Genomic DNA, 24,880 nt, shown 5'->3' on the forward strand with positions numbered 1-24,880 from the left:
CCATCCCCATTCGCGGGCCATAGGTACCACATCGCCCCGCGAATAGTGAAAAGCTGTCACCAAGAGCTCTGTGTTCGGGCCAAAATTTTTAATTTTTATATCAATTACAACTTTCCAAGTATCCCAATCTCATACAAACAATGAAGAAAGTATTTAAAAATGTCGATCGACATAAAGAAATGACCGTTTAACATGAACACAAATGATGGAGTCTGGATAATCAATAACTAACCAGTAGTTATTGATTATTGGTGTTGTCGTCAAAAGTGTGAATTAAAACTAATTTTGGGGAGCAATAACCACCCCAACCTTAGGCCAGCCCAGATAAAATTCCTCATTAAAATATTTTTTAGTTTGACAGCAAACTTGAAGTCTACGCGGTATCAGCATCATCTGAACTGCTGATTGGTTGACAGCGTCTCAAGTTAATGTCCATCAAAATTCGGGGCAGTTCATAGGTCCAGAATATCAAGTCGCCTGTTAGCATTAAGGCTCTTAAACCAGGAGAGGTTTAGTGAAAAGCATCACAAACTGTTGCCCAAGGGAGTTTAAATTACATTCAGAATATAATCAAATCTTATTAATTTAATGGCGGAAAATGGAGGGGGTAAGTATTCATAGTAATCTTGTAAAATATGGTGTGGAAACCGTAAATCAAAGACCATTAGCATTAAAGCTAACGCAATTTGCCGCTTGTCGTGTCCAATCCACATTGAGTCGTGTTCGACATTTTGGTGACTAGCGTTTTTTGTTACTAAAATTAATTACAACGAGTTGTTTTCTACTTTTTTTCCGCCTTTACGAGTCATTTACCAAAGTAGGACATTGTATTAATAGATAATTAGCAGATATGTGGGTACTGTATAACTCTAGAAAAAGGATCAGATCTTCGAGTGGATCCGCATTTTTAAGACGATTTTTAGCTCGATAACTGTCATGAAAGTTAAAATGTCAATTAAAATATGTGATTGTAATGCTGAGTGGTGGCCATTTTAATTAATTGAAAACTGATACTCTTTAGCGCAGCGGTTCTCAACTTTTTTTTGGGTGGGGCGGTTAGGATTGGTTTCTTGTCATAATGTGTGAAAAAGTAATTCTGTGTATACTATTTCTGTGCCAATAAAAGGAGATTCTTTGTGGACTTCCTCTTACAAAAGTTCTGTTTTCCAGCCTGTGACCAAGAATTGGCAAAATACATGGCATCATCCTCTGGGGAGGCCATTCCCGAGTTCAGAAGGTCACTCTCCATTCAGTTGGCCTTGGTGGCACTCATGGACAAGACGGGATATCATATTCTGCAGGAGAATGGACAGAGAAAGTATGGCGGACCGCCACCAAGTGAGTGGAGATGACAAACATATCCTGAGCGCCTTGCTTGCATATTTCATTTGTATTCTTACTCACTCAACGGACTGAAAACTTGACAAGAACGGACTATCTCTACCTGCAGACTGGGAGGGTCCAGTGCCCTACATTGACTGTGAGGTGTTTGTGGGAAACATACCCAGAGACCTCTATGAAGATGAGCTCGTCCCTCTGTTCGAGACAGCTGGAACCATCTACGAGCTGAGGCTGATGATGGAGTTTACCGGAGACAACCGTGGCTATGCCTTTGTCATGTACACCAAAAGGTAACATTGAAACGAGAACTTGATATCTTGATGCAGCGCTCCTACCTGTGGAAAATTGACAATATTGAGGAGGATGATAGTTATGACTGTGATGATTGTGTTCCAGGGAGGAGGCCTTAATAGCGATCCAGATGCTGAACAAATATGAGGTTCGTCCAGGGAAGTTTCTCGGCGTGTGCGCCACTCTCAATAATTGCCGCCTCTTCCTCGGCTGCATTCCCAAAGACAAGAGTAAGGAGGAGATCATGGAGGAGATCAAGAAGGTACACCAAAGAATGTCTGTGAATTAGGGCTGAACAATAAATCAAATTCACATCGACATTGCAATGTATGTGTATGATTTATTTATTCAATTATTTACGTAGTGCTTCCAGATAAGTTCCGTGCTTAAGAAATCCAGCCTACATTTTTAGGCCAAAACATTTGTGTTATAAATCTGATATTCATCACATGAACATCACATTGACCTCCTAGGTGACAGATGGCCTTCGGGATGTCACCGTGTGTTCAAGCTCCTCAGGCGCCGGCAAACATCGAGGCTTCGCCTTTTTGGAGTATGAGACACACAAGGCGGCGGCATTGGCCCGCAAGGAGTTAATTGCGAGTAAGTTTTCTACTCAGCCAGCATCGCGAGAGTTACAATGGCAACACCCTCCATCGCGTGTTGCTTGAAGAAAGTTTGATGTGGAATCAAAGTTATTATACATCAAATATGATCAATAAAATACTGCCACTCCACATGGACTGACTGCACTCCTATCGATTTTAATGCCAATTGTGGCATTATTATAAAGTACGATACCAAATTATTAGGATTAGATTTACTTGTCGCAACATTCCTGACTATCTTCTTGTCACCACAGTCAGGCACCTGTGGGGCCAAACCCACTGGGTGAATTGGGCCAAGCCGGACAAACACGGGAAAAGAGCAAACGCGCAGCACGTCATGGTTGCCCACGTAAGTGTAGGCTTGATGAGTCGAATGGTGAAAATCCAAACGATTCATTCATTCTTTCTTGTTCAAACTGTTATCAAAAATAAAACATCAGCAACATCCCTGTACCACAGGCATTCTTTTATTACGAAAGTCTGGCGTTCTTTTCAGGTGCGTAACCTTTCGCCGAGCACCACGGAGGAAACACTTCAGCGCGAGTGTGAGCGCGTCAAAGCAGGTGCGGTGATGCACGTGAAGAAGTTTACCACCCACGCCTTCCTTCACTTTGACCTCCACAAGGATGCCGTCGCTGTTACCAGCAGCATGAATGGCACCACCATTGATGGTTGCGTAGTGGAGGTGAGCCTCGTGAAGCCTCACGCGGAAGACGTGGGCAGGAAATCCCGCCCTAAGAGCTGCCAGGGAAACAAGACCGGAAGAGGAGCCAAAGAGATGATTGTCCCGCGCCACGGAGGCGTGAATGAGGGCTCTGCTCTGGAGTCATTGAACACCCCCCCTTACTTCCAGTGGAAACCCCAGTATGCTGTAGGACCAGGTAATTCCGCCACCATTTCAGTCCCTTCCAATCCAAGTCAATGGGTAAGGTCAAGTTTCAGCACTGTCATTCTGTTTGCGTTCAGGAAAACCTGACAAGGGAGTTTTCCCGCTCTTTCCCGGCACCCCGTTGTACCGCACCAGCCTGCTGCTCCTCCGACCCGATCAAATCAGATCGGCTGTCGGCCTGCTGGACTTGTATTGCTGCATGCACAACTGGCCGTCTCCACAGTACCACCTCTTCTCTTTCCTGAGTCAGGACGGGACCCTGCTGCTGGTCTACAAGGTGATGATAACTCCAGCACACCGTTTTGAATGGGGTCAGACGGATTTGACCTTAGCTCTTGCTGTCAGCTAACTGCACATCACCCCTGACCCCTGTCCACACACACACTCACTTGTGTTTGTGTGCGCCTGTAGGTGGTGCTGCCACTGACACAACGATGCTTCACACCAGACAAGTTATGTGTGCAGCTGGATGATGCTAAAGAGCTTGCTGCACAAAACGCTCTGTGGAATCTTGGTAACACACACACACACCGATAATAATAATAATAATAATAATAATCATGATTTTGACTCAATTTATTCACAAACATTTTTCCTCAGAAACATGAGCCTCTTTAGTGAAAGCTTTAGTCAGTTGTATGAAGTAGAGACTTTAGTTGCTGACGAGTTATGGCAACAAAAACACTTGTGCTTCTCCAATCAGCATGACAAGTAAAGCAATCGTTCATTCATTCTTTGTCCTTCTCACCACCAGATGCATCATTTGTGAGTGATTCGTCCAGTAGCCCATCACCTGTGCCGTCTGACGCTCCACCCAATTCTAACCTGCTACGCTAGAACGTTCACCTCCTCTCTTGACCCAGCCTTTCTGCCTGTACACACACCTGACTCCGAGCCCTCCGGATGGACAGTGTGACTCCAGTGTAGTTCTTGTTCCGCTATGCATTCAGGCACGTTCAAAGGAGGTCCAGTATAATCTCCGAGTTCCATAAGGAAACATTTGACATGGTCTTGTTCTCGTCGTTATGTTTTGGTATTCCAGAGAAATATGAAATAAAAGTTATTTTAAAAAAATGTATTTTTTTGTAATGTCTTGGTATGTGTCAATGTCAGACAGCAGGGGGCGACATATCCAACAGTGCTGTATACTGTATTGTATGTAAATTGTGACGACCCTTTTGTTGAGTGTGGCAGTGCTTGGATCCAATCGAGTCGGTGATGAGGACCACCAATCTTGAGAGGCGCTGTCGAAGATGCCTATGCAAGGACCAGCTCGCACAGATTAACATGCAGAGACTTAAAAACCAGGTAGGCTAATCAACATCATGATGCTCTGTGTCTCTCCTTGGTAATTGGATATGATTGGAAACTGATTCTATTTTCGTTTTAATATAGAAACACACATCTTGAAATACAGATTGAGAAGATGTTAAATGATTTTATGACTCTCAAAATTGTTTCAGTCAAATTTTTCAGTACACAAAACGAGAAAATCCAAGCCACGCTTTCATTTCTTGACACTTTGACAAACATCTTTATAGTCCAAATTCCATCTGATGAAATTCTTTGCTACAGCAACAACGACAGGAGATTATGTTACACAAATTACACAAAACACATATTTGTGTTTGTTTTATTCTTTTAGAACCACACAGGCACACACGGGAGATCACTAACAGTAAGAATTATTACTATTTTTTCTTTTAAATGTCAAGAAATATATAAATACAGCCTGTCCTGGTGGATACTATAGTATAGGACTATTTAAATTGCACAATCTCCAAAATGACAGAAAAACCAGCCCATACAGACTGCAGAGCCAACGTCTGAAATTGCAATGCTTTTCCGACAAGGTCAGGCCATATGAGCCTCCGTATCCTCTTCTTTAGAATCCGCAGCACCTCATTGGAACTCTAGAAAAAGAAAAATGTACTATTGTCGCTCATTCTAGTACACTGTATTTGGATGAGAATGTGGCGTCACTGCAAAGCTTTAACAATAAACAGAACTCTTTATGTCTCATATGTCATAGGATGCAGCAAAAGGAAAATTCTTGGCTGAAATCGAAAATAGCAAAGTTCCTTACCACTGGCCCTTTGTGGCAGTACTCCTCCTCTGCTGTGAGATGCTGTAAATCTCCTGGAGCTGTGTTTTCTGGTCATCGCTCAGGGGTGCAGTCAAACACTGGTACCACGCCACATCTGTATTCTGGACTCCTGAGAGAACGTCAACACAGGACAAGTTGCAGATTCACATGTTTTGAAGCATTACATGATAGTTCTGAAACTTGATTGACGGGAGTGTAATTTTATCGGGAAAAGGGCTGTTTTCAGAAGCGGGAAAAAAGGTTGACTTACTGAGCAGGGCAGATGCAAAGAACTGATATTCATCTTCTCCATTGTCATAGTCGAGGGGTGTGCTGTACTCTTCCAGAGGTGTTCCTTCAAAGCAATCGTCATCATCCCAGTAGTCGTCGTCGTCATTACTCTCATCTTCCAGGCCCATCGGCACACTGGATTGCTGCTGCGTAATACTGCATTTTTCATTCACCTCATCCTCATCACTGGGAATTTCCTCTGCGAATCGTTATCGATATCAACATTGGCGAGACTGGCGACTTCATGAAATGTTGTGCGTATCTTTTAGGCCGAACGCCGGGCATGCACGCACACGCCCTGTGGGAAACTTACCGTTTTGATCTTCATCCAAAGTCCTCGTGTTGGCCAGCAGGTCCGGTTTGTTGATGTGACGGGAAGCAGAGAGGTGCTTGAGGCCTAAGAAGAGGAGCAGTACAGAGGGAAGGATTTGTGTCGCGACGCCCTCCAGCGCCGCCGGACGGCTCGGAAGCTCCATCAGCACAGTCAAGCCAATGATGCACATCTTCCGGTCGTGGATCCTACGAGTGAATCAAAGATGCAAACGGTGAGGTCATCCATTTTAAGATGATGAACGATTTATAACTCTCGGGACAATTCGTGTTTCTCACCCGAGGAAGAATTCCGTGTCGTTCATCCACTGGTTGATGAAGTGGGCAGTAATGGTTTGTGGGTTTTGGGAGAAGTGCGCGTTGTCTAAAGTGTGCATAAGAACGGCCGGGCTGTAGTAAAGCGCAGCGATGGCCACCTCCAGGCACATGATCCGAAGCTTGTTGGACTTGACGCCACGCGTCAGACGCTCCAGCGCTGCCTCCACGAACAGAGGGATGCACTGCAGTTGGGAGACATAATGACCTCTAAGCCATTCGTTCCGATATCATCCCAACTAACCAGAAGGTGTGTATGCATATGCAATACACACCCATATACGCTTTTTTTTTTTTTAAGTGGATACTCAATTTCTGTTGGGCAATCAAGTGCTGTAGGGACTGCATCTTACCTGGTCAATCCCTCTGCCTTTGCACTGCAGTATAATCACCTCCAACAATTTGGCAGCGTGACACTCGGCTTCTTCACCTGAATCTGTGGTCAGCACCTAGGACAGAGGAATAATTCAAATTTGCCAACCGGTCAGTTTAACTGCAAGATTCAGAAACCTTTGGGACAGTTCAGATCATATCCACCCGAGAGCTGGAAAAAAAAAAAGTACCTTTTTGCACATGCTGTAGATTATCTCCACGTTCTTAGGGTTGGACAGAAACACATCTGTATCCACGGTGACGTAGTTATGCAAAAGGGGCATCATATCTGTAACGCATATTTTTAAAAAAAGGACAATTATTGCATTTGTTTTCAAATTCCCCCGATGATCCTCAATATTCATCTAGCTATTGATTTGAGATGAATTTCAGGAAATTGGACGTGTCTCTTCACTAATGACAATTTGACGCTCGCGCCCATGGCCAGTGTATGCAAAGTTCTTGACCACATCAACCAAGCCAGGTGAGACCAACCGGTGAAGTAGTCAAAGCAGTCGTGCTGAAAGACCTCATACAGGACGCTCAGCAGTTGCCACATCTGCGGGGAGATGGTCTGGCATGTAAGTCCAAATGCCAGCGATAGAATCTCCTCGTAGAACTCTGTGAATGAGATGAAGCTTCAGCATATTAATGCTTTCAAAAGCACAAAATAAGCTAGGACTTTTTGTCCACGCGTAGAGACAATGCCATTGCTCACACTCAATGTAACTGATAGTTCCGGTGTTGACCAGTGAGCACTGCTCTGGCACAAAAGTGCATTCGCATTAAAAAAAAGAAAAAAACGCAGAAAATGATGACGATCCACTCGAATTTCTTCCTTGTTGGGGGTTGCACAAAAATTCAGGGAGACTTCTGCTGACATAATATCAGAAGATTTTGTTCTTGGATGTAATCAATGTGACGTTCATCTTTTTTTTTTTTTTTAATCATCAATTTTCTATGGGCAGTGCAGAAAAAGAAAAAAAAATTGCATCTGAACAGACACACCTGCCATACCTATGATAGGTTTCTGCAAGACCAGGCCAATCACTTGCAAACAGATATCCTCCAGCTGTTGTGTGATCTGATAAAAAGAGGGGGGGGGGGGGGGAACATATTTTTTAATCATTAAAAAAATGTTAAGAGTTAACAGTTCCCGATGGCACCATCCTTCGGCCTCTTCTGTCTCTCTTTCATCACCGACAGTACCTCCTTCTCACTGGCGAAATGTTCAGCAAATTTAAGATGACTTGCTCCCAGGTACGTCCAGAGTTTAATTTCAACATCTTTTACGCACCTTTAGGACACATCACAATCTTGCTCCTCCTCATCTGTTCGACCTTCGCACCGCTCCCCAACTTTAAAACTCCCCGCCAATGTGTGAGTGCTGCGCAAGGGTAAACCTCCTTGTGGTCCTCCATGACTGTGAGAATGGTGTCGATGGTGCTCAGAAGTCCAAGGGCAATGACCGTCTTGTCCTCGTTCTCCTCGTATTCCTCGCTCTGAAGAACCCTGGTGAAGATCTCCGCCTGCCAAATGCACAAGCACAGTACACTCAATTGTTAAAAACAAAGCCGGATGTTGGCATCCTTGTTTGAGTGATTTGGCAAACTTTAGCGCATATTGGCATTCGTTTTTTTTTTTGGTCCCGACTGTGTCTCCTACCAGGTTCCGTGTCATGTCAACGGCAATGACGGCAACTTCTTCGTTGTACTCGCAGATCATCTTCTGAATGACATTGGTCAAATCGTCGTTCTCAGTCTCCTTGACCACGTGGAGCAGCTGTTGCATGACAGGTCGGATGTGTGGCCTGACGTACAGCTTTGCTACACGCGCAGACACAAAAAGGAAAATGAGATCCCGACGCCCCCCCCCACAAGATGACTCCATTCGCAGCGTACGTACCCTCTTCCTGATTGCTGACCAACATTTGTAAAGCAATGGCTGCCTCCACCTTGACCGGCATCTCGCTGTCATCAACCAGGTCCTTCTTCACCAACTCCACGGCATTCCTCAAGGCTAACGCGTTGTGGAAACGCAGCTGACTGAAGCAGTGGAGGACCCAACATGACTGACAAAAACAGGATAACCACAAATGGTTTATTCCTCAGTCTGCGCCCGTATCTCTTGTTTACAAAGCCAAACGTATTTTGAACATCCCTATTAGATAACTTGTTGAACGTCACTCACCCTGGCTCGCAAGTAACCCAACCGAGAGTCGAGCAAAGGGAAGACGTAGTTTTGCAGCATCAACTCCATCTGCTCCATGTAAATGCGCTTCTGCGAAACAAGCGGCAAAGCCCAAAGAAAAAGAGGAGAATGTCGGGAAAAGGTTTATTCAATGGTCTTCAACCCCCTGTCAAAAAGATGATGCGAAAATTTCTTGCAGATGAAGGCAATCCTCCGCAACGTACGTACCTTAAGTAGTAGCTCGGCCAGCGCTCCAATACAGTGCAGCGCGCCATCTTTCCGCCGGTGGTCAGACGTGGGATCCATCAGAATCTGGTGGCAGAACTCCATCATTTGAGGCAGAACCTTTGAAGAGGAAAAAGTACAAACAAGGTGCTCTGATCATTCTTTTTTCCCTGACATGTACTGTATATCCCTCAATACTGCGGCGAATGGTATTGTTCTCATCACCTCCTTTCTCTTTCGTGCAGCGTTGCACAAAAGGCTCTGTGCGGCGGTGGCTGGAAGGGCGTGATCGTCGTAAAGGTCTGGAGACATTTTCATTTATTTATTTTTTAATTTTGAAAAAAAAAAAAAGCAATCATTGAGATGACATTTTTATTGATAGCTTCAAAGTACACACAAAACTTCATGCGGATGTACTCAAACGGGTCCTCCTGCCACAGCCTCTCGTCCTCGTCTTTGTAACACATGAGCGGGAAGATCACCTCCTGACAGATAGCCTGGTAGGGAACGAAAGCCACAATTTATTCAAATTTGCGTTTCTTTGTTTAAACGGTGCTAATAAGAGTAACTAACGTGCTGATGAGATTTGAAGTTCATTGAATCCATCGAAACGCGAAGCCCAAAGCGGACCCTTGTGGTGACCGGCCGGGTTTCCTCTTACCTGCATGTGAGGCTTCATCTGCTTCCACGTCAGAGAATGGGAAAGTCCCTGGTTGAGATAGTCCAGACACTGCTGGAGAACGCGAGGAGTAACGTACTGCTCCTGTCTGTGTTGATCCACCACCTTCAACAGGACCTAGGCGGACAATGACAACAGAAACGGACGCATCAAAGCCAGACACAAATCCGAGGCGCTTCCCGACTCGGATTTAGCACACTTACTTGCTGTAAGCCCACTGCGTAGGTCTTCAAGAAAAAATCGGCAAACTCAAAGTACTCCTTGGTCACGTTGCCTGGGCTTCCGTATCTGGAGGGCCACAACCATATTTACATCCATACATTTAAATGTGACGCAAAACGAGGCTCACGCTCACCGCTTGAACAGCCTCGTAATGACACGCAGTGCCCATTTCTTGCACTTCCACCATGATAACTCGGGACGATCGTCCTCATCCAGCTCTAAAGTCTCCTGTCAAATTAAGCGAAATGTGACCTTTCGGGTTCCGGAGCGGCGGACGCAATCTGAGGCATAACGGAGCAGATATGTGGCAGTGGGCGGGAAAGGCATCTTACAGCAGGTACATCGCGGTCCATTATGGCTCGAAAGATTTCCATCCATTGAGTCATCACTGTCGTGGTGATCAGCTGGAGAGGAAGCGAGTACTGCGGATATAAGAGTAGGATCAATATCAATAGCAGCAAGATACTATCGAATTATAGGTTAAAACACAATACTGCAACATTGCGCCAAAATAAATAATGGCAAAACATACCTGTATGAGAGAATGGAAGATTTTAAGGATCTGTTTTTGAATGAGGACCGAGAAGATGGTGGCGTCATTCAGCAGCTGGATGATGAGCTGCTGAATCCGCGGCAGAAAGATTTGCATGGCCGCAAGCAACGGCTCCCTCTCTTCCTCCTTCCGGTACCTGACGCGCAAACACGTTGTCATGAATAGGACTGGAAAGAGTTAGTCGGAATGGACAAATTCACAATCGGTTACTCACTCGTAGGTTTTGACGAGCTGGTAGAGAGCCAGCAGGCTGCCGTACCAGCTGCCACTGTTGTTCGACTGCAAGTACAAGCTTAACTTGTCCACGATGGCGGTCCAACGTCCCGGGAAGTCGTGTTTGATGATAGTTCGAAGACACATCGTCAGCTGGGCGCTGCATTAACAATGAAGTTAGTGACGTTTGAACTCTCATAAGATTCGATACAAGTATTAGGGTGAAATAGTTTCTGTTTAGGCCTTCTCCCAACTGCGCGTGAGTAAATTAACCCTGATTGATAATTGATGTTTGCAGGGTGAAAATGAACGTACCGTATGGTCTCCGGACAGCGGATGATGCCCTCCACAATGTGGTTTCTGATCTGCTGGCGGTCATTTTCGTGAATATTAAAGGGGAAAACCACTTTTCCCAGAGATGGCTCCCTGTCCTGCCAATACTGGCCAATCATGTTCTTCAAATAGATAGCCGCTGTAGACGTGCACAACAGTTAAACGGATAACAATGGGGGACGGTGTCAGAATGATCAAGAACAAGATATATTTAAAAAATTAATAAATCTTAACACCATACCTGCCTGCCGAACTGGAAACTCCACCTGCTCTGATACAATGATTTGAAGCAGAGTTGGTGCAAAGTTGATGATTTTGTAGGACTGAAACACAACCAGAGCAGGGTTAGAGTTAAGCAACCGACAATACTTGAAACAGACACCTGGAAAAAATTTGCCGCACCTAGTAAAGTTAATGAAAGAATAACACCGTGCAAGTTACATATTCAAGTATGTTTCTGTAAGGCATTTCAAACTCATGTGCAAATTTCCCTCCTTTTAACTTTGAGCACTTTCCCGTCCCAAGGTTTCTGCACGCCCCTGCGTCAAAACCAGAGTTAAAACAGTACCCTCTCATAGTTACTATAAGACGTCTTCAGCAGTGACACCCACCTGATTGAGTTCATCTTCAGCCGCTCTTCTCAAATTCGGATCGATAGTCCCTCTCAGAGCCTGAATTATCCGGTTGGGATCCATTACTTCACTCCACGTATCCCCCTTAATACGCTACATGCAAAAACCATGAAGGCTACTCACTTAATTGTGAAGGCCGTTGTGGCCCTGCATTTAATGTCCCCTAAGCCGTGACTGAATTTGACACTTTGGGATAAAAACGAAAGCAAAATAAATATGACTTTTGGCGTGGTCCACGACTGATTGTATCACAATGGAAGCAGATTCATAGAAGAACCGATCGCGTTTTCAAATTCCATCAAGCTTTGAAAACAACAAAACTCTGCCGGTAAGCAGCAAGTGGAGGACGTAAACGTAAACTGCAAAACAAACTTTACGGCACTTTTACGGCAGCTCAGTTATCGGTTGCTCTGCAAGTTTGCTGCCCCCTTGCGTCTTGGAGTGGTCTCGTCATTCGACGTTCGTCTATTTGCTTTCACCCATGTTCTAATCTTATCCTCACAAGGGTCGCGGGCGTGCTGGAGCCATATGCTTTCGTTTCGTGACACAAATGGTGTGTGTAATATTTATTGCAGTGACGCAACAGCACCCAGCGTGGCAGCTGCTTCCCAAGGCGCGTCCGTCAGAGCCACGGGGAAAGCAAAGGTGGTGAGTCCCATCGAGCTGATAAATTAACAGTTCTGTATGAATATTTTGTTTCACTGACACCAATGTGACCGTCATGCTCCCGATCTCCTGCAACACTAGACATTGAATCTGAAAGGAAAATCAACATTGAAAGTATGCAAGCAAGGTGCAATTAAAAAAAAAACTGCACACGGGGAAATTAAATATGGCACTATATGCGTGCCTACGTATTTTCGTGTGGCAACAAAGAACCTTTCTTTTAATGAAAATACAAGCACACAAGTATCACTGCTCATCTTTTATTAAGCCATTTCAAGAGACCAAATTGACCTCCTCAGTTTGGATTTCACTTCAATATACTGGCCATTTGTGTTCAACACCACACCCACCACCAAAACAGTTTCCTTTTATAGTTTACGAGCCCACAGCAAGTTTGATTGTCCACTAGAAATCCTATTTGCCATCTTGAAGAGACGCGGTCATGCATAATCAGTAGGCTTTTTCGCGAAGAAGGTACTTTGGAATGATGGCTGACCTAATGATGATGTCAACAGTTTGGTATAAACCAAGCGACTATACAGAGCTCAGTCCTGGTAAAGCAAAAAGCCAGAAAATGTACTATACTTCCAGGTGCTTCCATAAATGGCACCGCGATGCAATCGGAGCCAAACCTGATCACCCTGGAAGAGAGGTAAGATGGCGTGGTTGCTCGCCGTCTCATGATCCGGTGCGCCATCATTGGCGTACGCCGACACCATGACTTCTTCATTGCACATGAGATTGATGTAAAGTGGCACATTAATTGCCAGCTTAAGGATGTGGAACATGAAAACGTACGTTCCATTGACAGGACAGGTAAAGCGGCCAATGTGGGTATCAAACATCTCTCCGAGGTTGCTGTGCAGCTGATCAAAAACAATGGGCTGGTCTAGGTTGCCTGGAGCAAAGTTGACGGTGCGAGATGCCGTGAACGCGACTTTCAGCGGCTGGGAGAAAGGGTAAAGTTGCATGGGAAGTAGGGAAGTGTGATGGTGGCCTTGAGGACTGTGCGGGACATCTACGATGGGGACAGGAAGGGAATCGCCATGTCCTGAATCCATCGTTGTGAATACTTCACGGTCTGGGCTGCTCACATGTGAGCTCTCACGCCAGGCTGCTGCAGAGTAAATGGAAAAATAAAAATAAAAAATTAAATCTGGTGGGGTGGCCAGTCCGTTACTAAAGGTAAATATCTTTTTTTTTTCTTTTGAAGAATATAACATTGTCCTTACCACTGTAATGATGCTGTACTCCACATCCACAGACATGTTGGGATCCAGAGCCCTGCAAACGGATCAAATGCTGTAGAAAATGGATGGATACACGACAAAACTGCCATTTGAACAATACTGGGTAAGTATCGTTTTTATATCCACTGTATACAATCAGTATCAGCATCAGAGCGCAACACTGAGTAGGAAGGGACGTTTAGCACAGCGCCACTACAGCTTTGAGATTCACTTACTCTTGGAGCACTTAAGAGAGGGCCATAGTTCTTGAGATGAGTCTGGAAAATGCATGTGCCCCCTGCCAAACAGAAATCAGAATCCACTATCATGCTTTAAAAGCAACAATTATGGCAGCACTAGTTTAAAAAAAAAAGGGGTGGGGGTCTTAAATCATATTTGCAATTAAAATATTGCATAAAGTTTCGGCATCTTGAATTTAGCTCGCCATTCATTACAGGCCAGCAGAGGCATACCCATCGTTTGCGAGTCGTCTTCTGAGGGTGCAAACTCAGGTGGCGTTTGGGTGCTGCAGTTGGTGTACTTTGGCTCTACGTTCGCATCCCCGTTGAAGACCTACAATAAAAAGACATTGGCGTCTAAATGAGCAAAATCTTGCCGATAGAAAGTGTTACGAATGTCATTAAAAATGCCCGTATTTGATGACCAAGTCATTTAAGACCAATCATTGGAAAAAGTCACTGCGCACGTTCTTTAATCGTCACCCGATGCGAGAAAGAATCAACACGTTTGAAGACTTACTGAAGGCATATCATGAAATTGCACAGAGGTGACAGTTTGCCTCGCGGGGGGTGTGGAAAATGTGTGCTTGGGAGCGGGGACGGAGATGCTCGGCGCCGTCCTGTTACAGGGAGAAATTGTTCCCGATTCGGCAACCAGCGTCTGAGGAACACATAGTTTGAGTGCGTCAAACAATAACCAGATGTTCAGCTTCTTGAAAATGAGCATCCGGTTAACTGTAATAAACGCAACATATCTCAAGTTACTCCACCCTCTAATACGTATGAACTTTAAACTGACAGAGATTGCAGACTCTGGCCTGGAGAACAATGGCGAAGAAAATTTCTTCTGTTCGGACAAATGCAGATTCTCCTGTAGGGGGGGCGGGGACCAAACAAACCGTTTAAACGGATACCCTAAAAGCATGTCAATATTTTACATATTTATACAGAATCTCACATTTGAGGATACCTCCAGTTCATAACTTTTTAGGCCCTGATCCCCATTTGTCAGTCTGGTTTTGTGGTCCAGAAGCCGAGCAGGCAGTGGGGTGGACTGTGAATGGAAAATGAAGGGATTAACACTTTACCGTAACATACAGTGGATGTTTAAAAAAAGTCTACACACCGCTGTTCAGATGTCCCATCAAAAAAGGCATTGGAACAAAGTGTGTGTGTGTGATAGAAACATCTAAACGACTGCTTACATGCATTTCTTTTGGCAGCGGATCACTTGAGGTTTTTAAAGCTGTCGGTTGGGAGAAAGAACACCATACATAAAATTATTTCGGTTCATAGTTTTCTCAAATGTTCCAAAAAAAAAAAAAAAAAAGATCAATACCGAGATGGGCACGGACAATATACCGGTAACAGTATGCCTGTCAGCATCTGAATTTTTGACTTTTGTGCTTTTTTTTGGGGGGGGGGGGGTTGCAATGTGGTACACTTTTGTGGTGAAATCCTGAAATTCTAAAATTTGACAAAAATGATTCAACATTACCCAGAGGAGACGCCAACTCCGACGGCTCCTTTTTAAATTTGGAGTTTCCATTTTCTGAAGGGGACTCGCAATCTAGTAGAGAATCCTAGACAGCAATGTAGAAAGATAAAAATCTTGAGCAAAATTGGTCCTTCCTCTAGGGGGGGTTTATATGAAGGCCATGTTTTGTATCAATTTCCTAGTGCACTGGTCTAGGTCTTCAATTGCGACATTCCACCTGGATAAAACTGAAAGAGCCATGGATCTTGGTTATCAAGTCCTCCAAGTGTTTTTTCCTCATGATCGGGTCTTTGGGGAAAGTTGGAGAGCCGAATTTCACTTCAGGTAAACCCTTGTGATCGTCCTGCCAAGAAACACAAAGTGTCATGTTGTAGATTTTTTTTTTTTTAAACAATCTTGTACTCACGGTCTTGGCATTTCGCTCCCTGTTCGCTTTCTTCTCCTTTTCCTGATATAAAGAAAAACAGAACACATTCGTATCACATTTCCGCTTTATTGTTTGTTTGTTTGTTTTTTTTTTTTTGGCTATTCATGAAAAAAAAAATAGTTTTCATGTTAAATTAAAAAAAAAAAGAACTGCAATTGGTTTCTCTCCCCATATTCTTTTTCAAGGGAGAATTAAGCCATGGCACGAGTTTACCTCTTTACTCCCAGCTGACTTGCACTTGCTGGCAACAGGTGCTTTAGGGATGAAAGTGGCCTCCGTGCCTTTCCACGCTTTGCCCACCGCGGCCTGCAATGAGATGCCCTCATCCGAGACCTCAAAATCCCAGCAGTCGGGAGGGTCAACCTGTCTCCTAAGCATCGAGTCTTCCTTCGATTTCTGCGCCAGGGAATTGTCAAGGTCAGACGGAAACGACTCGGCGTGCCATGTATTTATTTTCCAAATGTGACCTTACCTCTGGAGAATCTTCAGGGTGCGTCAGCTTTGATTTGGCTATCAAAGACATGCAAAAAATAAAAATAAAAAATGTGTGAGGACATTTACAGATATAAAAAAATTCATTCAACGTTCTTGGTTCAAAGACCCCCCAAAAAAATGCAAAGTATGTACCACAAACTGATTTGTACTCTGTTGCTTGGCATTGTTGTGCCGCTAAAGGGCATTAATATGTATTCTTATTTTTTTCCATTAGCGTATAAATTCATCACGGCACAGGAGTCAAACGATGGTCCGATCTCACGATTACTGCTGCACCTGCTTGGACGTACCTAGAGTCGTTTTGGACGGAAGACAAGAGAAGTACTTGCTCTTCAATAATTTGGTGAGCTCATCTTTCAGCAATTTAACTGGAAAAAAACCCCAAAACACACAAATGAGACAAGTTTGGTTTGGTTCGTTTGTTTTTTGTGGACCAGAGTCATGCCGGAGCGCAAATTCTCCGATACGCACACGTCGATCCGGCCACTGGCTTTTCCTCTCCCTCCAGAAGGTCCATGTACATCACGGCCACTTGCTCCATCCACTGCTCTAAACTTCAACCCAGCAGAGAAAATTCAAACAAATGTGAGTCTTTCTTTCTTTTATCACTCTAGAAAATGACAAACGTATTTGCAGATGAAAGTTTGAAGTTACTTTTGTTGACATGTCTTATGCACCTCCGCGGTTATTTTCAAATTGTCACCAAAAAAAAAGTTCAGGGGAGCACACGGGGCGATCAGTCTTAAATTCAATTTGGCTTCATTATTAAAAAAAAAAAAAAGTCACCTCAGTCTGTCATCCTGCCTCGCCCCGAGCAAATCCGCCAGCTGGCTCAAGCTGTTGAGATGCTTTGCCGGTAAGTAGGGCGCCTGGTTGTGTCCGCTTTGCAGGTCTTTCTTGACGTGGGCCTCCTGTAGGCTGGCGAGGAGATGTTGGACTTGGAGCACCATGCTCAGCCGCCGCCTCTCCTCCTCCATCCTTACCAGCTGCTCCCTCTTGACCGCCTTCTTCTGTGACTTCAGCAACTTTTTTTAGCGGGGCGAGTGGGGGGTGGGGGGGGGGGGAGACACTTCATTTTTAATGGACAGAGACAATATTTAAGTAAACATAATAGCAAACTAACGACTCAACTCTTACGTTTTGAGTTAAGCTGTCCAGGATTTTGTGGAGCTCCTTGGCAAACTCCAGGTTATGCACCACCTGCTCGTATTTATCAGTCGCAGCCTGACAACAAAAAAAACGACTCCGTCATGGTCACGTCAGACGATTGAGTGGCATTTTGAAAATATGGGCTCACCATTTGGTCTTTATTTAGAGTCTCACCAAAGGTCAGGCATCTCTTATAGTGTTCCAGTTTCAGCTTCAGGAAAAAAAAAAAAAAACTCAGCCATATTTGCGACCACACGCCCCTTTTGCCACATTTTCATGATCCTACCTTCTTTTTCTCCAAGTTGCGAACCTTATGTTTGAGGCAGATAAGTCCATCTTCTATGTAGGTTTCATACCCGTGATAGGCGGTGGGGAAGTCGAAGCTCGGCGGGGCCCCCAGGCTGGCAGGTGAGTCTCCATTCGGACTCAAAACAATTAACTTGCGTTCAATTTTTTCCTTCTTCTCTTCCGACTGTTTGCCAGCAAGTGTGACACCCACCTTGGGGGAAGGAGGAAGCTGCACCATTGCCAAGCTCCTACAAGAGGGAGAAAATGTATTTGCTTGTTTCTATCTAGAGGTGCAACCGCCCATGATCAAATTGGTCGATCATTTGTTTAGATACTTTTGATTGAAAAGTTTTCCAGAATTTCAGTGTCACTGCTATGTAAATGTTTCATTTAGCTTTAGATTAAAAGAAAAAAAATCCTGCAGGGAGTTCCCCCAGCTCAGCATGCATCTCTTAGAAAGTTAAGTGACATTTTAAATAAATAAAATCCCTGACGTTTACCCATTTAAGATTTCTTATCGAACATGAAAAAAAAGCATTTGCTTTTAAGCCTTCAAAATAGGAACAAACCCTTTTGTAGATTTCAAGCTCATAGAAAACGCACACTCTGCATCAAAAGGGAATTTTCATTCATTTAATTCGTTTTAATTCATTTAATTGTGGCGCTGGCAAAACAAGGGAGTTTTGTTTCACACGCACAAAATATCTTTCACGCTTGTTTTTTTTTAATGGCGTTTAATGACAAACGTTGAAGGGATTCCGAGCCGTTCAATAAGTTTGACAGCGGATTGCTCACAAACCACAACAATAAAAACCCTTGTTAACAATCCCCACAAGCTCGTCAGCCGTGCAACAAACGCCTCATCGAATGAACGTGGAAAATAACTTTCGTGATTTGACGCGATTTAAATCAAACGAAATGCAATTGAAGAAAACCGCATCGCCATCGTTCCCAAACTAACTCGACCCGTGCTTTGTTTAATTGAACAGCAGGGGGTAAAAACAAAACAAAAAAAAAAACAATACCAACCTCGTAGCTCTACTTTGGGCGTTAATTCCAAAATCGAGACCGATCGAAGTCACCAGCACTCCTTGTTCAGACTGTGCAAGGTGCTCAGTTTGCAGAGAGCGCCCCCGAGCTTTGCTTTTGATTTATAGGGCGCACCGTTTGGAATACTTCCGCTTTCACTTTTTTTTTTTTTAAACCGGGATTGACTTCCTCTACCTGCGATACCTTAAACGCATACCTGTCAACTTTTCGGAGCGCCAACCTGTATAAAATACCAAAAAAAAATCCTTATAAAGAGCAAAAAATCCTTATAACAAAGCATTTTATATGTCAAAATAACGGCAGAAAAAAAACACGAAATTTTCAATTATATTTATTGTAGATGTCCATAATACAATGTCTGGTTAATGTATAATCATCATTCTACTTAGTGGCATTACTGTTTTCAGAGTTGTATTCCTGCGTTACATTTTTTTAAAAAATGAAAAAAAAAACCCGGAAATTTTCAGAATCCGTATGATTTGTGCGATAGGGCCATATACGTAAGATTCACCACAAAATCCGTATGAGCTATGGCTAAACCGTATGAGTTGACAGGTATGTCAACGACAAGAAATTTTTTAGAAATTTGTCTCTTCTGGTATGACATATCACGTTTGGAAGCAGGTGTTTCAAAATAGTAAAAACGCCTTAGTTTTTGTTTTTCGTTTTATTTGATTTTTTTTGTTTGAAAACCGATCAAAACAACAGAAGTCACCAACAAGCTAATTCAAACACAAAATGACATTTTCAGATTTTTTTTAACACGGGTTAAATTGTATAATAATCAAAAGTTATGTTTTGTTGTGTGTGTGTGTTTTTTTTTTACTTGATTGAACATGTCCATCAATATAAAACCTCCAGCAGGGTGTGACCCGATGACCTCAACATCTCCACCACCATCACTGGCTTTCAGTCGTAACAAGAGGTGAACGTGGAATTATTTTCAGCGGAATTTTATGAGTTGTCCAAAAGTAAGGAAACAGTTTTATGTTGTCAGACAAACACGGCCAAGCGGAAGGATTCGTTTTGCCCAACAGAGTGCCTGTAAGCGATTCGGTCAATGAAAGTGTCCGTTGCTTCGTGTCCACGTGAACTCGGATCCTCTGCACTTTCACCGATGGCTTCCAGGATCCAAGTGCGTCGGCGAACAATTTGTATTTCTCATCCCGGAACGTAATCCCCTTTGCTTTCATATCATCTGGCGAACAAGGGTCCCCCCACGCCACTCCTACTTTCCACTGGATGTTTTCTCCCACTTCAACATCCCATGTGTGTGTTCCAGAGGCCAAAGGAGAACCGACCACGTCACTAAAGGCCGTAGACCTCTCTGGATTACTTGGACGCTGCTGCTTTTTGACAGAACACACGCTGGTCAGATCTTCAGACAGAGTGAGCGTCGACCGGGCCGAGTTTGGGTTCAGAATGACGGGGCTGTAGGAGACCATCTGCTTCATTCCTTCCCACACGTTGAACTTGAGGTTGCCCACGTGTTTGACTTCGTCCAGCAGAGCTCCCGGGAACTTCTTGGGTGCGTCGGGTAGCTTCTGGATTCTGGTCCTCAGCGTGTTGAAGTTCTTCATGAAGGAAACGGGGTCAGAGGTCAGTTTTTCCTCCGTGCTTGTGATGGTGGCTGAGAGAGCGGCCATGTCTCTGTCAAGAGCCTCGATCCTCTCCGTCATGTTCTGACACTTCGTTTCCTCTTCCTCCCTCACCGCAGACAACCTGGCCTCCTCCTCCACCTCCAGGAAGCGACGAAGCTCCTCGAAATCCTTCTTGATCTTGCTTTCAACCTGCTTCCTCTGGACCTTGATGTATGCCGCTTGCTCTTTGCACTCATCTCTTATCTCCTTCTGATCTTGCAGCCTTTTCTTTGCCTCCCACAGCCCTTCCCGGAGTTTCTCCTTGTGACCTTTCACAACCTCCTCCAGGGGACGGAACTTGTGGCCAGTGTGGCTTTCCGCATCTCGGCAGATGATGCACACGGGCGCCCGGTGGTCCAAACAAAAGAGTTTCAGTTTCTCCTTGTGCAAGCTGCAGACGTCCTCCGACTCCACCGAGGCATGTGAAAAGGCCTCGCACAAATTCCTGAGTGCCAGGTTTGGAGGTACATCCATCGACTCGCACGTTTGTCTGCAGACCGGACACGTTCGCTCTCCTTTCCCATCCCACCACTGCTGCACACACGCACGGCAGAAGCTGTGACTACACGGCAGCATGACGGGATCTTCAAAGATCTCCAAACAGGTCGGACAGCGGATATCATTCTCAACTCGGCTCGCCATTCTCCTCGCAAAAACACTGACAAGTTCCAACTTTCTATCTCCGAACAGCCGCAATGTGTCTGCTTCGGCCACGAGTGGATCTTTGACTGCGCTATGAATCCACAAGTGCAATTCCTGTCGCACTTTGGTTATCTGACTTGAGCTGATGACCTCTGATCAGAGCGAGATTATCGCACAATTGCATAAACGGTAAATTGCCATAGTCCTAAGTGCAACCGTAAACAAGATAGCGAGGGAGTGTTGAGTCCAAAAGAACAATATAACATATAACGCGTTACGTTTTCCGGGGGTGGGGGGCATACTGCATCTAAGAGACACAATCTGACAGTGACAAAACAGCATTTTACATTGTTGTCATTTCTCATATCCACGTGGCTAAAAATTGTCACGTCATTCCGAGTTGGAAATGAAATAGATTAAACATTTTCGTCAATTATATGCTATTGTGTGTCATATTGCACTTTTGTATCGATAATAATTGTACTTTTGTACGCCTCGGACAATGTCCAAGATAAACTTATGTAGACGGGGCGACCCCTGGTGGTCATTTGAAGGCATGACACGTACTCGCCGTCACCAAAATCTCACACCAACATCATACATTTGCTGAAATAAAATCACGCGATAAACGCGACGGTACTCCAACTTATAACATTACTGTACGGTGTAGAAATTCCGAATGCATTGGGAAGCTCACAAACACTTGCTCATCTTTGAGCCTGGCGGGAGGACTGATGAGAAACACGACGTCACTTTTCTTGAATATGATTCGCCCTGGGAGGCAGTGAAGAAGCTGCGCATTCGAGATCTTAACGCAGCATCCCCTGCGCCACTCGTTTCCGTTTGAAACGGGTCTTGGGAGCTATTTTTTTTTTTTTGCCTTCTAACGATGGCAGAGAGCGAAGTCAATACGCCCAGTACACCGATTGAGTATGACAGCAAATACTTTGAATTTGATGGCATTCGGTTGCCACCTTTCTGCAAAGGAAAGATGGAGGAAATCGCCAATTTCTCCCTCAGAGGTAGCGATATATGGATTATTACCTACCCCAAATCAGGTAAACACGTCTCATTTTCACCACGGTGCATTCCGCCACAATCTATCAATAATTGCCGACGTCAGGCTTCAAAAGAAGGGGAGATGCTAACGTACAGAGTGCCCCTTACTCATATTATGCTCGCACTTTTTCATTTGTATTTTATTTACTGCTTAGTCTTTATCCTCCGCACACCTACATCAAAGCGAAATCTGTGATTAATTAACATCAAATTGTTATTTAAAAAAAATAATTACAGTCATTTTTTTATAGCACTGTACGGCTGGGATGGGCAACTGGCGGCCCACTGTGGCACGATTGTTTATTCATTTTATTTTGAAATCTAATGTGTGTGTGTGTGTGCTGCTTAATTCATATTCCACAAATGTAATATTAATCCGAATGCCACGTTTAGGCTAGTAGCGCCACGTATAATTTTTTATTCTTTAAAAAAAAAAAAAAAATGAGCTCACCTCCCCAACTGGTTTAGTCAGTGTCCCGCAGGGGTCCATGCTTGGCCCTGCGCTGTTTAAACTTTCCATGTTTTCTCTTTGGCAGTATTATTGTTTAAAAAAAGTATTTTTTTGTTGTTGTTTTTGTTTTTCATTGCTTCCAATGTCTTTCGGCTTCATCGTTTTAGGCACCAGTCTACTTCAAGAGGTTGTGTATCTTGTGAGTCAAGGAGCAGACCCAGATGAAATTGGCCTTATGAACATAGATGAACAGTTACCTGTCTTAGAGTACCCTCAACCGGGCTTGGACATCATTCAGGTATCGCATTTCAAATGCTGTGAACAGTGATGCAGCATTCATCTGAATTAACTTCTTTACGTTACATTCCTGCAGGAGCTCACATCCCCACGCCTCATCAAAAGTCATCTCCCCTACCGATTTCTTCCAACAGGATTGCACAACGGAGAGGCTAAGGCGAGTTTTATTTTGGGTTTTTTTTTCCCGAGGCAAAAGAAAAAAAACGGGTGACTCTTGTTAATTTTTTTTTTTATTGTCACATCTTATTAGCATATCCTCTTCTGTGGTTTCACACCAGATAATCTACATGGCTCGTAACCCCAAAGACCTGGTCGTGTCCTACTTTGAGTTCCATCGATCTCTTCGAACGATGAGCTACCGAGGATCCTTCCAGGAGTTCTGCCAACGCTTCATGAATGACAAGCGTACGTATGCAAGTTGTCAGATGACATTTCTTTTTTTTTTTTTGCCAGTCTGGTTATTGTTCTATCCTTCAGGCTTCTGGAACCTCATACACACTTTCCCACCCCTCTTTCTGTAGTTGGATACGGTTCCTGGTTTGAACACGTTTTAGAATTCTGGGAACACCGCATGGACTCCAATGTTCTCTTTTTGAAATATGAGGACATGTACAAGGTAAAATGACTGCCAAACAAACTCGCAAAGCGGTTTGCAAAATTGAAAAGGATGGTCATTGCTGTGGGGTTTTTTTTTTTTCTTCTTGTAGGATCTTGGAGCATTGGTGGAGCAGTTAGCCTGGTTCCTGGGAGTATCTTGCGACAAGGTTCAGCATGAGGCAATGGTGGAAAGCTGCAACCAGCTTATTGAGCAGTGCTGTAGTTCGGAGGCTCTGTCCATCTGCAGGGGTGAGTACAAATCAAAAGATGACTTTAACCACTCCGTCATTTAAAAAAATTTTTTTTTTTGTGACGGAGACTCACCTTGTGCTCTCTGCAGGTCGCGTCGGTCTGTGGAAGGACGTCTTTACTGTGTCAATGAATGAAAAGTTTGATGCCGTGTATGGACAGAAGATGGGAAAGTCCAACCTGAAGTTTGATTTCTGCCTCGGACAAAGGCCCGTCCCCACCCTCTAGTCCACTTGAGTAGAATCCACCCGTCACTTCACGTTAAACGCCGTGGCTGCACATTCAATGAATACTTTTGCTGTGCTAAAATATGAAATGACATATACCGGACGGAGATGTCACGGAGTGACTCGAACTACGAATCTGGATTATCATTTCAAGAAAAAATTACAGGAAAAAAAATACATATTTTTCCATTGCACATAAATTTATCCTTTGTATGAACTTCTGTTTAACTGTATAAATTATGAAAATCAATCTACAATGTTCCAGAAAGTGCAGTATGTTGATTCTTATTGATTTTCACCACTGCATACAGTGAAGTATTTTTTTTTAGTACTGCTTGACGAATTTTCCTGGATTCTTATGACTTTTATATTAATATATTGAGAATCCCGCCAATGAATCAAGTCCCGAAATACGAATATGCCGCACTCATGACACGCCCCACCCATCAGCGAGGAGGGACCAGGCACCCTGCCAAGAGCGTGGGAGGTGGATGAGCTCCAAACCAAAGAGGTGCCAACTCCCACAACATGCCCCAAGGATGGGGTGTGTGTGTGTGGGGGCGGGGGGGCTCAAAGGACAGAGGAGAAAAAGAGGCCAGCTCCAGTGTTATACAGTATATGCAGTAATATTTAACCATTGCTTGGTATTGATACACCCACTCCTCAACTACAAATAAAATCACACGCTGTGATTATATTCTATTGGTGCTGAGAAATGCAGTTTTTCAAGTCCTGCTGCTGTCAGTGTGAAAAAAGGCCCGATTGACAGCTGTCACATCTCTCCACGCAGCTGTCATCTTGTTTTTTTTTTTCCTGCTCCTGTGCAGCCCTTGTGAGTAAGATAGTTTTGTTTGCTTACTTGGTTAGTGCTTCGAGATTATTTTCTCCCATTTGGTGAGCGTTATCTGTATCCCTCTCTGGGAGTTTTTTTTTTAATCCATTACCACTTCTACAAAGCAGAGAATCGCTTTTTGAAGAACATTTCTGACTTAATTGAAATAAATACTTAAATATCTTTCTTCCTTAACCTATAACGTGTCTTGCTTAGAGTGGTTAGATTTTAACGCAGAAATGAGTGTGAAGGTGAAAATGAAACAACCACCGGAA

General features: G+C 44.0%; 5 protein-coding genes and 2 long non-coding RNA genes across 10 annotated transcripts; 4 read left to right on the forward strand and 3 right to left on the reverse strand.

Annotated features, from left to right (window-relative positions):
* The first annotated feature begins 233 nt into the window (after positions 1-233).
* On the forward strand, positions 234-4,119 carry rbm46 (RNA binding motif protein 46). Of its 2 annotated transcripts, none has more exons than XM_052055843.1 (10): positions 234-607; positions 1,171-1,338; positions 1,451-1,619; positions 1,738-1,894; positions 2,106-2,235; positions 2,495-2,589; positions 2,737-3,121; positions 3,207-3,406; positions 3,541-3,643; positions 3,884-4,119. In XM_052055843.1, exons 1-10 carry the CDS (start codon positions 589-591, stop codon positions 3,964-3,966), a joined length of 1,509 nt encoding a protein of 502 aa, XP_051911803.1. In that variant the 5' UTR covers positions 234-588; the 3' UTR covers positions 3,967-4,119. The 2 variants fall into 2 exon arrangements, with proteins under 2 accessions (XP_051911803.1, XP_051911802.1); XM_052055842.1 differs by having other exon boundaries at positions 239-607; positions 1,451-1,631.
* Positions 4,120-4,502: 383 nt separating this feature from the next.
* On the reverse strand, positions 4,503-11,937 carry ipo8 (importin 8). Of its 2 annotated transcripts, none has more exons than XM_052055834.1 (25): positions 11,550-11,937; positions 11,180-11,261; positions 10,921-11,077; positions 10,607-10,765; positions 10,372-10,528; positions 10,172-10,261; positions 9,973-10,067; positions 9,821-9,905; positions 9,600-9,734; positions 9,336-9,435; positions 9,164-9,240; positions 8,942-9,058; positions 8,714-8,803; positions 8,429-8,594; positions 8,189-8,349; positions 7,927-8,052; positions 7,541-7,607; positions 7,019-7,144; positions 6,715-6,812; positions 6,505-6,600; positions 6,116-6,336; positions 5,820-6,025; positions 5,487-5,705; positions 5,216-5,345; positions 4,503-5,042 (listed from the first exon to the last, which is right to left on the reverse strand). In XM_052055834.1, coding segments are annotated over exons 1-25 (3,045 nt in total). In that variant the 5' UTR covers positions 11,634-11,937; the 3' UTR covers positions 4,503-5,041. The 2 variants fall into 2 exon arrangements, with proteins under 2 accessions (XP_051911794.1, XP_051911793.1); XM_052055833.1 differs by having other exon boundaries at positions 7,532-7,607.
* Positions 11,938-11,981: 44 nt separating this feature from the next.
* Positions 11,982-16,467, forward strand: LOC127594015 (uncharacterized). The gene is made up of 6 exons (XR_007960566.1): positions 11,982-12,218; positions 12,828-12,888; positions 13,048-13,421; positions 13,501-13,589; positions 15,815-16,046; positions 16,339-16,467. It is a non-coding gene; the product is annotated as an uncharacterized LOC127594015 (long non-coding RNA).
* caprin2 (caprin family member 2) lies at positions 12,483-18,870 on the reverse strand. The gene is made up of 20 exons (XM_052055838.1): positions 18,591-18,870; positions 17,560-17,809; positions 17,422-17,484; positions 17,262-17,348; positions 16,911-17,149; positions 16,596-16,678; positions 16,415-16,492; positions 16,102-16,139; positions 15,843-16,025; positions 15,609-15,650; positions 15,420-15,545; positions 15,203-15,287; positions 14,910-14,950; positions 14,663-14,758; positions 14,504-14,575; positions 14,225-14,365; positions 13,939-14,038; positions 13,702-13,763; positions 13,469-13,520; positions 12,483-13,353 (listed from the first exon to the last, which is right to left on the reverse strand). Exons 2-20 carry the CDS (start codon positions 17,797-17,799, stop codon positions 12,782-12,784), a joined length of 2,400 nt encoding a protein of 799 aa, XP_051911798.1. The 5' UTR covers positions 17,800-17,809; positions 18,591-18,870; the 3' UTR covers positions 12,483-12,781.
* Positions 16,937-17,958, forward strand: LOC127594016 (uncharacterized). The gene is made up of 2 exons (XR_007960567.1): positions 16,937-17,681; positions 17,757-17,958. It is a non-coding gene; the product is annotated as an uncharacterized LOC127594016 (long non-coding RNA).
* Positions 18,871-19,311: 441 nt separating the features above from the next.
* Positions 19,312-20,893, reverse strand: LOC127594012 (E3 ubiquitin-protein ligase TRIM35-like). Its single transcript, XM_052055844.1, has one exon. It carries the CDS (start codon positions 20,891-20,893, stop codon positions 19,511-19,513), a length of 1,383 nt encoding a protein of 460 aa, XP_051911804.1. The 3' UTR covers positions 19,312-19,510.
* On the forward strand, positions 20,755-24,475 carry sult4a1 (sulfotransferase family 4A, member 1). 2 transcript variants are annotated; one of them, XM_052055847.1, is made up of 7 exons: positions 20,755-21,951; positions 22,571-22,701; positions 22,777-22,857; positions 22,979-23,117; positions 23,222-23,316; positions 23,408-23,546; positions 23,638-24,475. In XM_052055847.1, exons 1-7 carry the CDS (start codon positions 21,783-21,785, stop codon positions 23,772-23,774), a joined length of 891 nt encoding a protein of 296 aa, XP_051911807.1. In that variant the 5' UTR covers positions 20,755-21,782; the 3' UTR covers positions 23,775-24,475. The 2 variants fall into 2 exon arrangements, with proteins under 2 accessions (XP_051911807.1, XP_051911808.1); XM_052055848.1 differs by having other exon boundaries at positions 22,979-23,105.
* Positions 24,476-24,880: the final 405 nt, after the last annotated feature.

The sequence above is a fragment of the Hippocampus zosterae genome, chromosome 21 (genome assembly GCF_025434085.1).
Source record: "Hippocampus zosterae strain Florida chromosome 21, ASM2543408v3, whole genome shotgun sequence".
Taxonomy (NCBI): domain Eukaryota; kingdom Metazoa; phylum Chordata; class Actinopteri; order Syngnathiformes; family Syngnathidae; genus Hippocampus; species Hippocampus zosterae.

Coding starts and splice junctions, on each gene's coding strand:
- rbm46 (XM_052055842.1), top strand. Junction 1,632..1,737: donor TTTGTCATGTACACCAAAAG/GTAACATTGAAA, acceptor ATTGTGTTCCAG/GGAGGAGGCCTTAATAGCGA. Junction 3,122..3,206: donor CCAGTATGCTGTAGGACCAG/GTAATTCCGCCA, acceptor GTTTGCGTTCAG/GAAAACCTGACAAGGGAGTT.
- ipo8 (XM_052055833.1), bottom strand. CDS start 11,633: ATGGATCCCAACCGGATAATTCAGGCTCTGAGAGGGACTATCGATCCG. Junction 9,906..9,972: donor ATTACGAGGCTGTTCAAGCG/GTGAGCGTGAGC, acceptor GTGGCCCTCCAG/ATACGGAAGCCCAGGCAACG. Junction 6,337..6,504: donor AAGGCAGAGGGATTGACCAG/GTAAGATGCAGT, acceptor TCCCAACTGCAG/TGCATCCCTCTGTTCGTGGA.
- caprin2 (XM_052055838.1), bottom strand. CDS start 17,799: ATGGTGCAGCTTCCTCCTTCCCCCAAGGTGGGTGTCACACTTGCTGGC. Junction 17,150..17,261: donor TGGACAGCTTAACTCAAAAC/GTAAGAGTTGAG, acceptor CGCTAAAAAAAG/TTGCTGAAGTCACAGAAGAA. Junction 16,026..16,101: donor ACCCTGAAGATTCTCCAGAG/GTAAGGTCACAT, acceptor TCCCTGGCGCAG/AAATCGAAGGAAGACTCGAT.
- LOC127594012 (XM_052055844.1), bottom strand. CDS start 20,893: ATGGCGAGCCGAGTTGAGAATGATATCCGCTGTCCGACCTGTTTGGAG.
- sult4a1 (XM_052055847.1), top strand. CDS start 21,783: ATGGCAGAGAGCGAAGTCAATACGCCCAGTACACCGATTGAGTATGAC. Junction 23,118..23,221: donor TGACAAGCGTACGTATGCAA/GTTGTCAGATGA, acceptor CTCTTTCTGTAG/TTGGATACGGTTCCTGGTTT. Junction 23,547..23,637: donor GGCTCTGTCCATCTGCAGGG/GTGAGTACAAAT, acceptor TGCTCTCTGCAG/GTCGCGTCGGTCTGTGGAAG.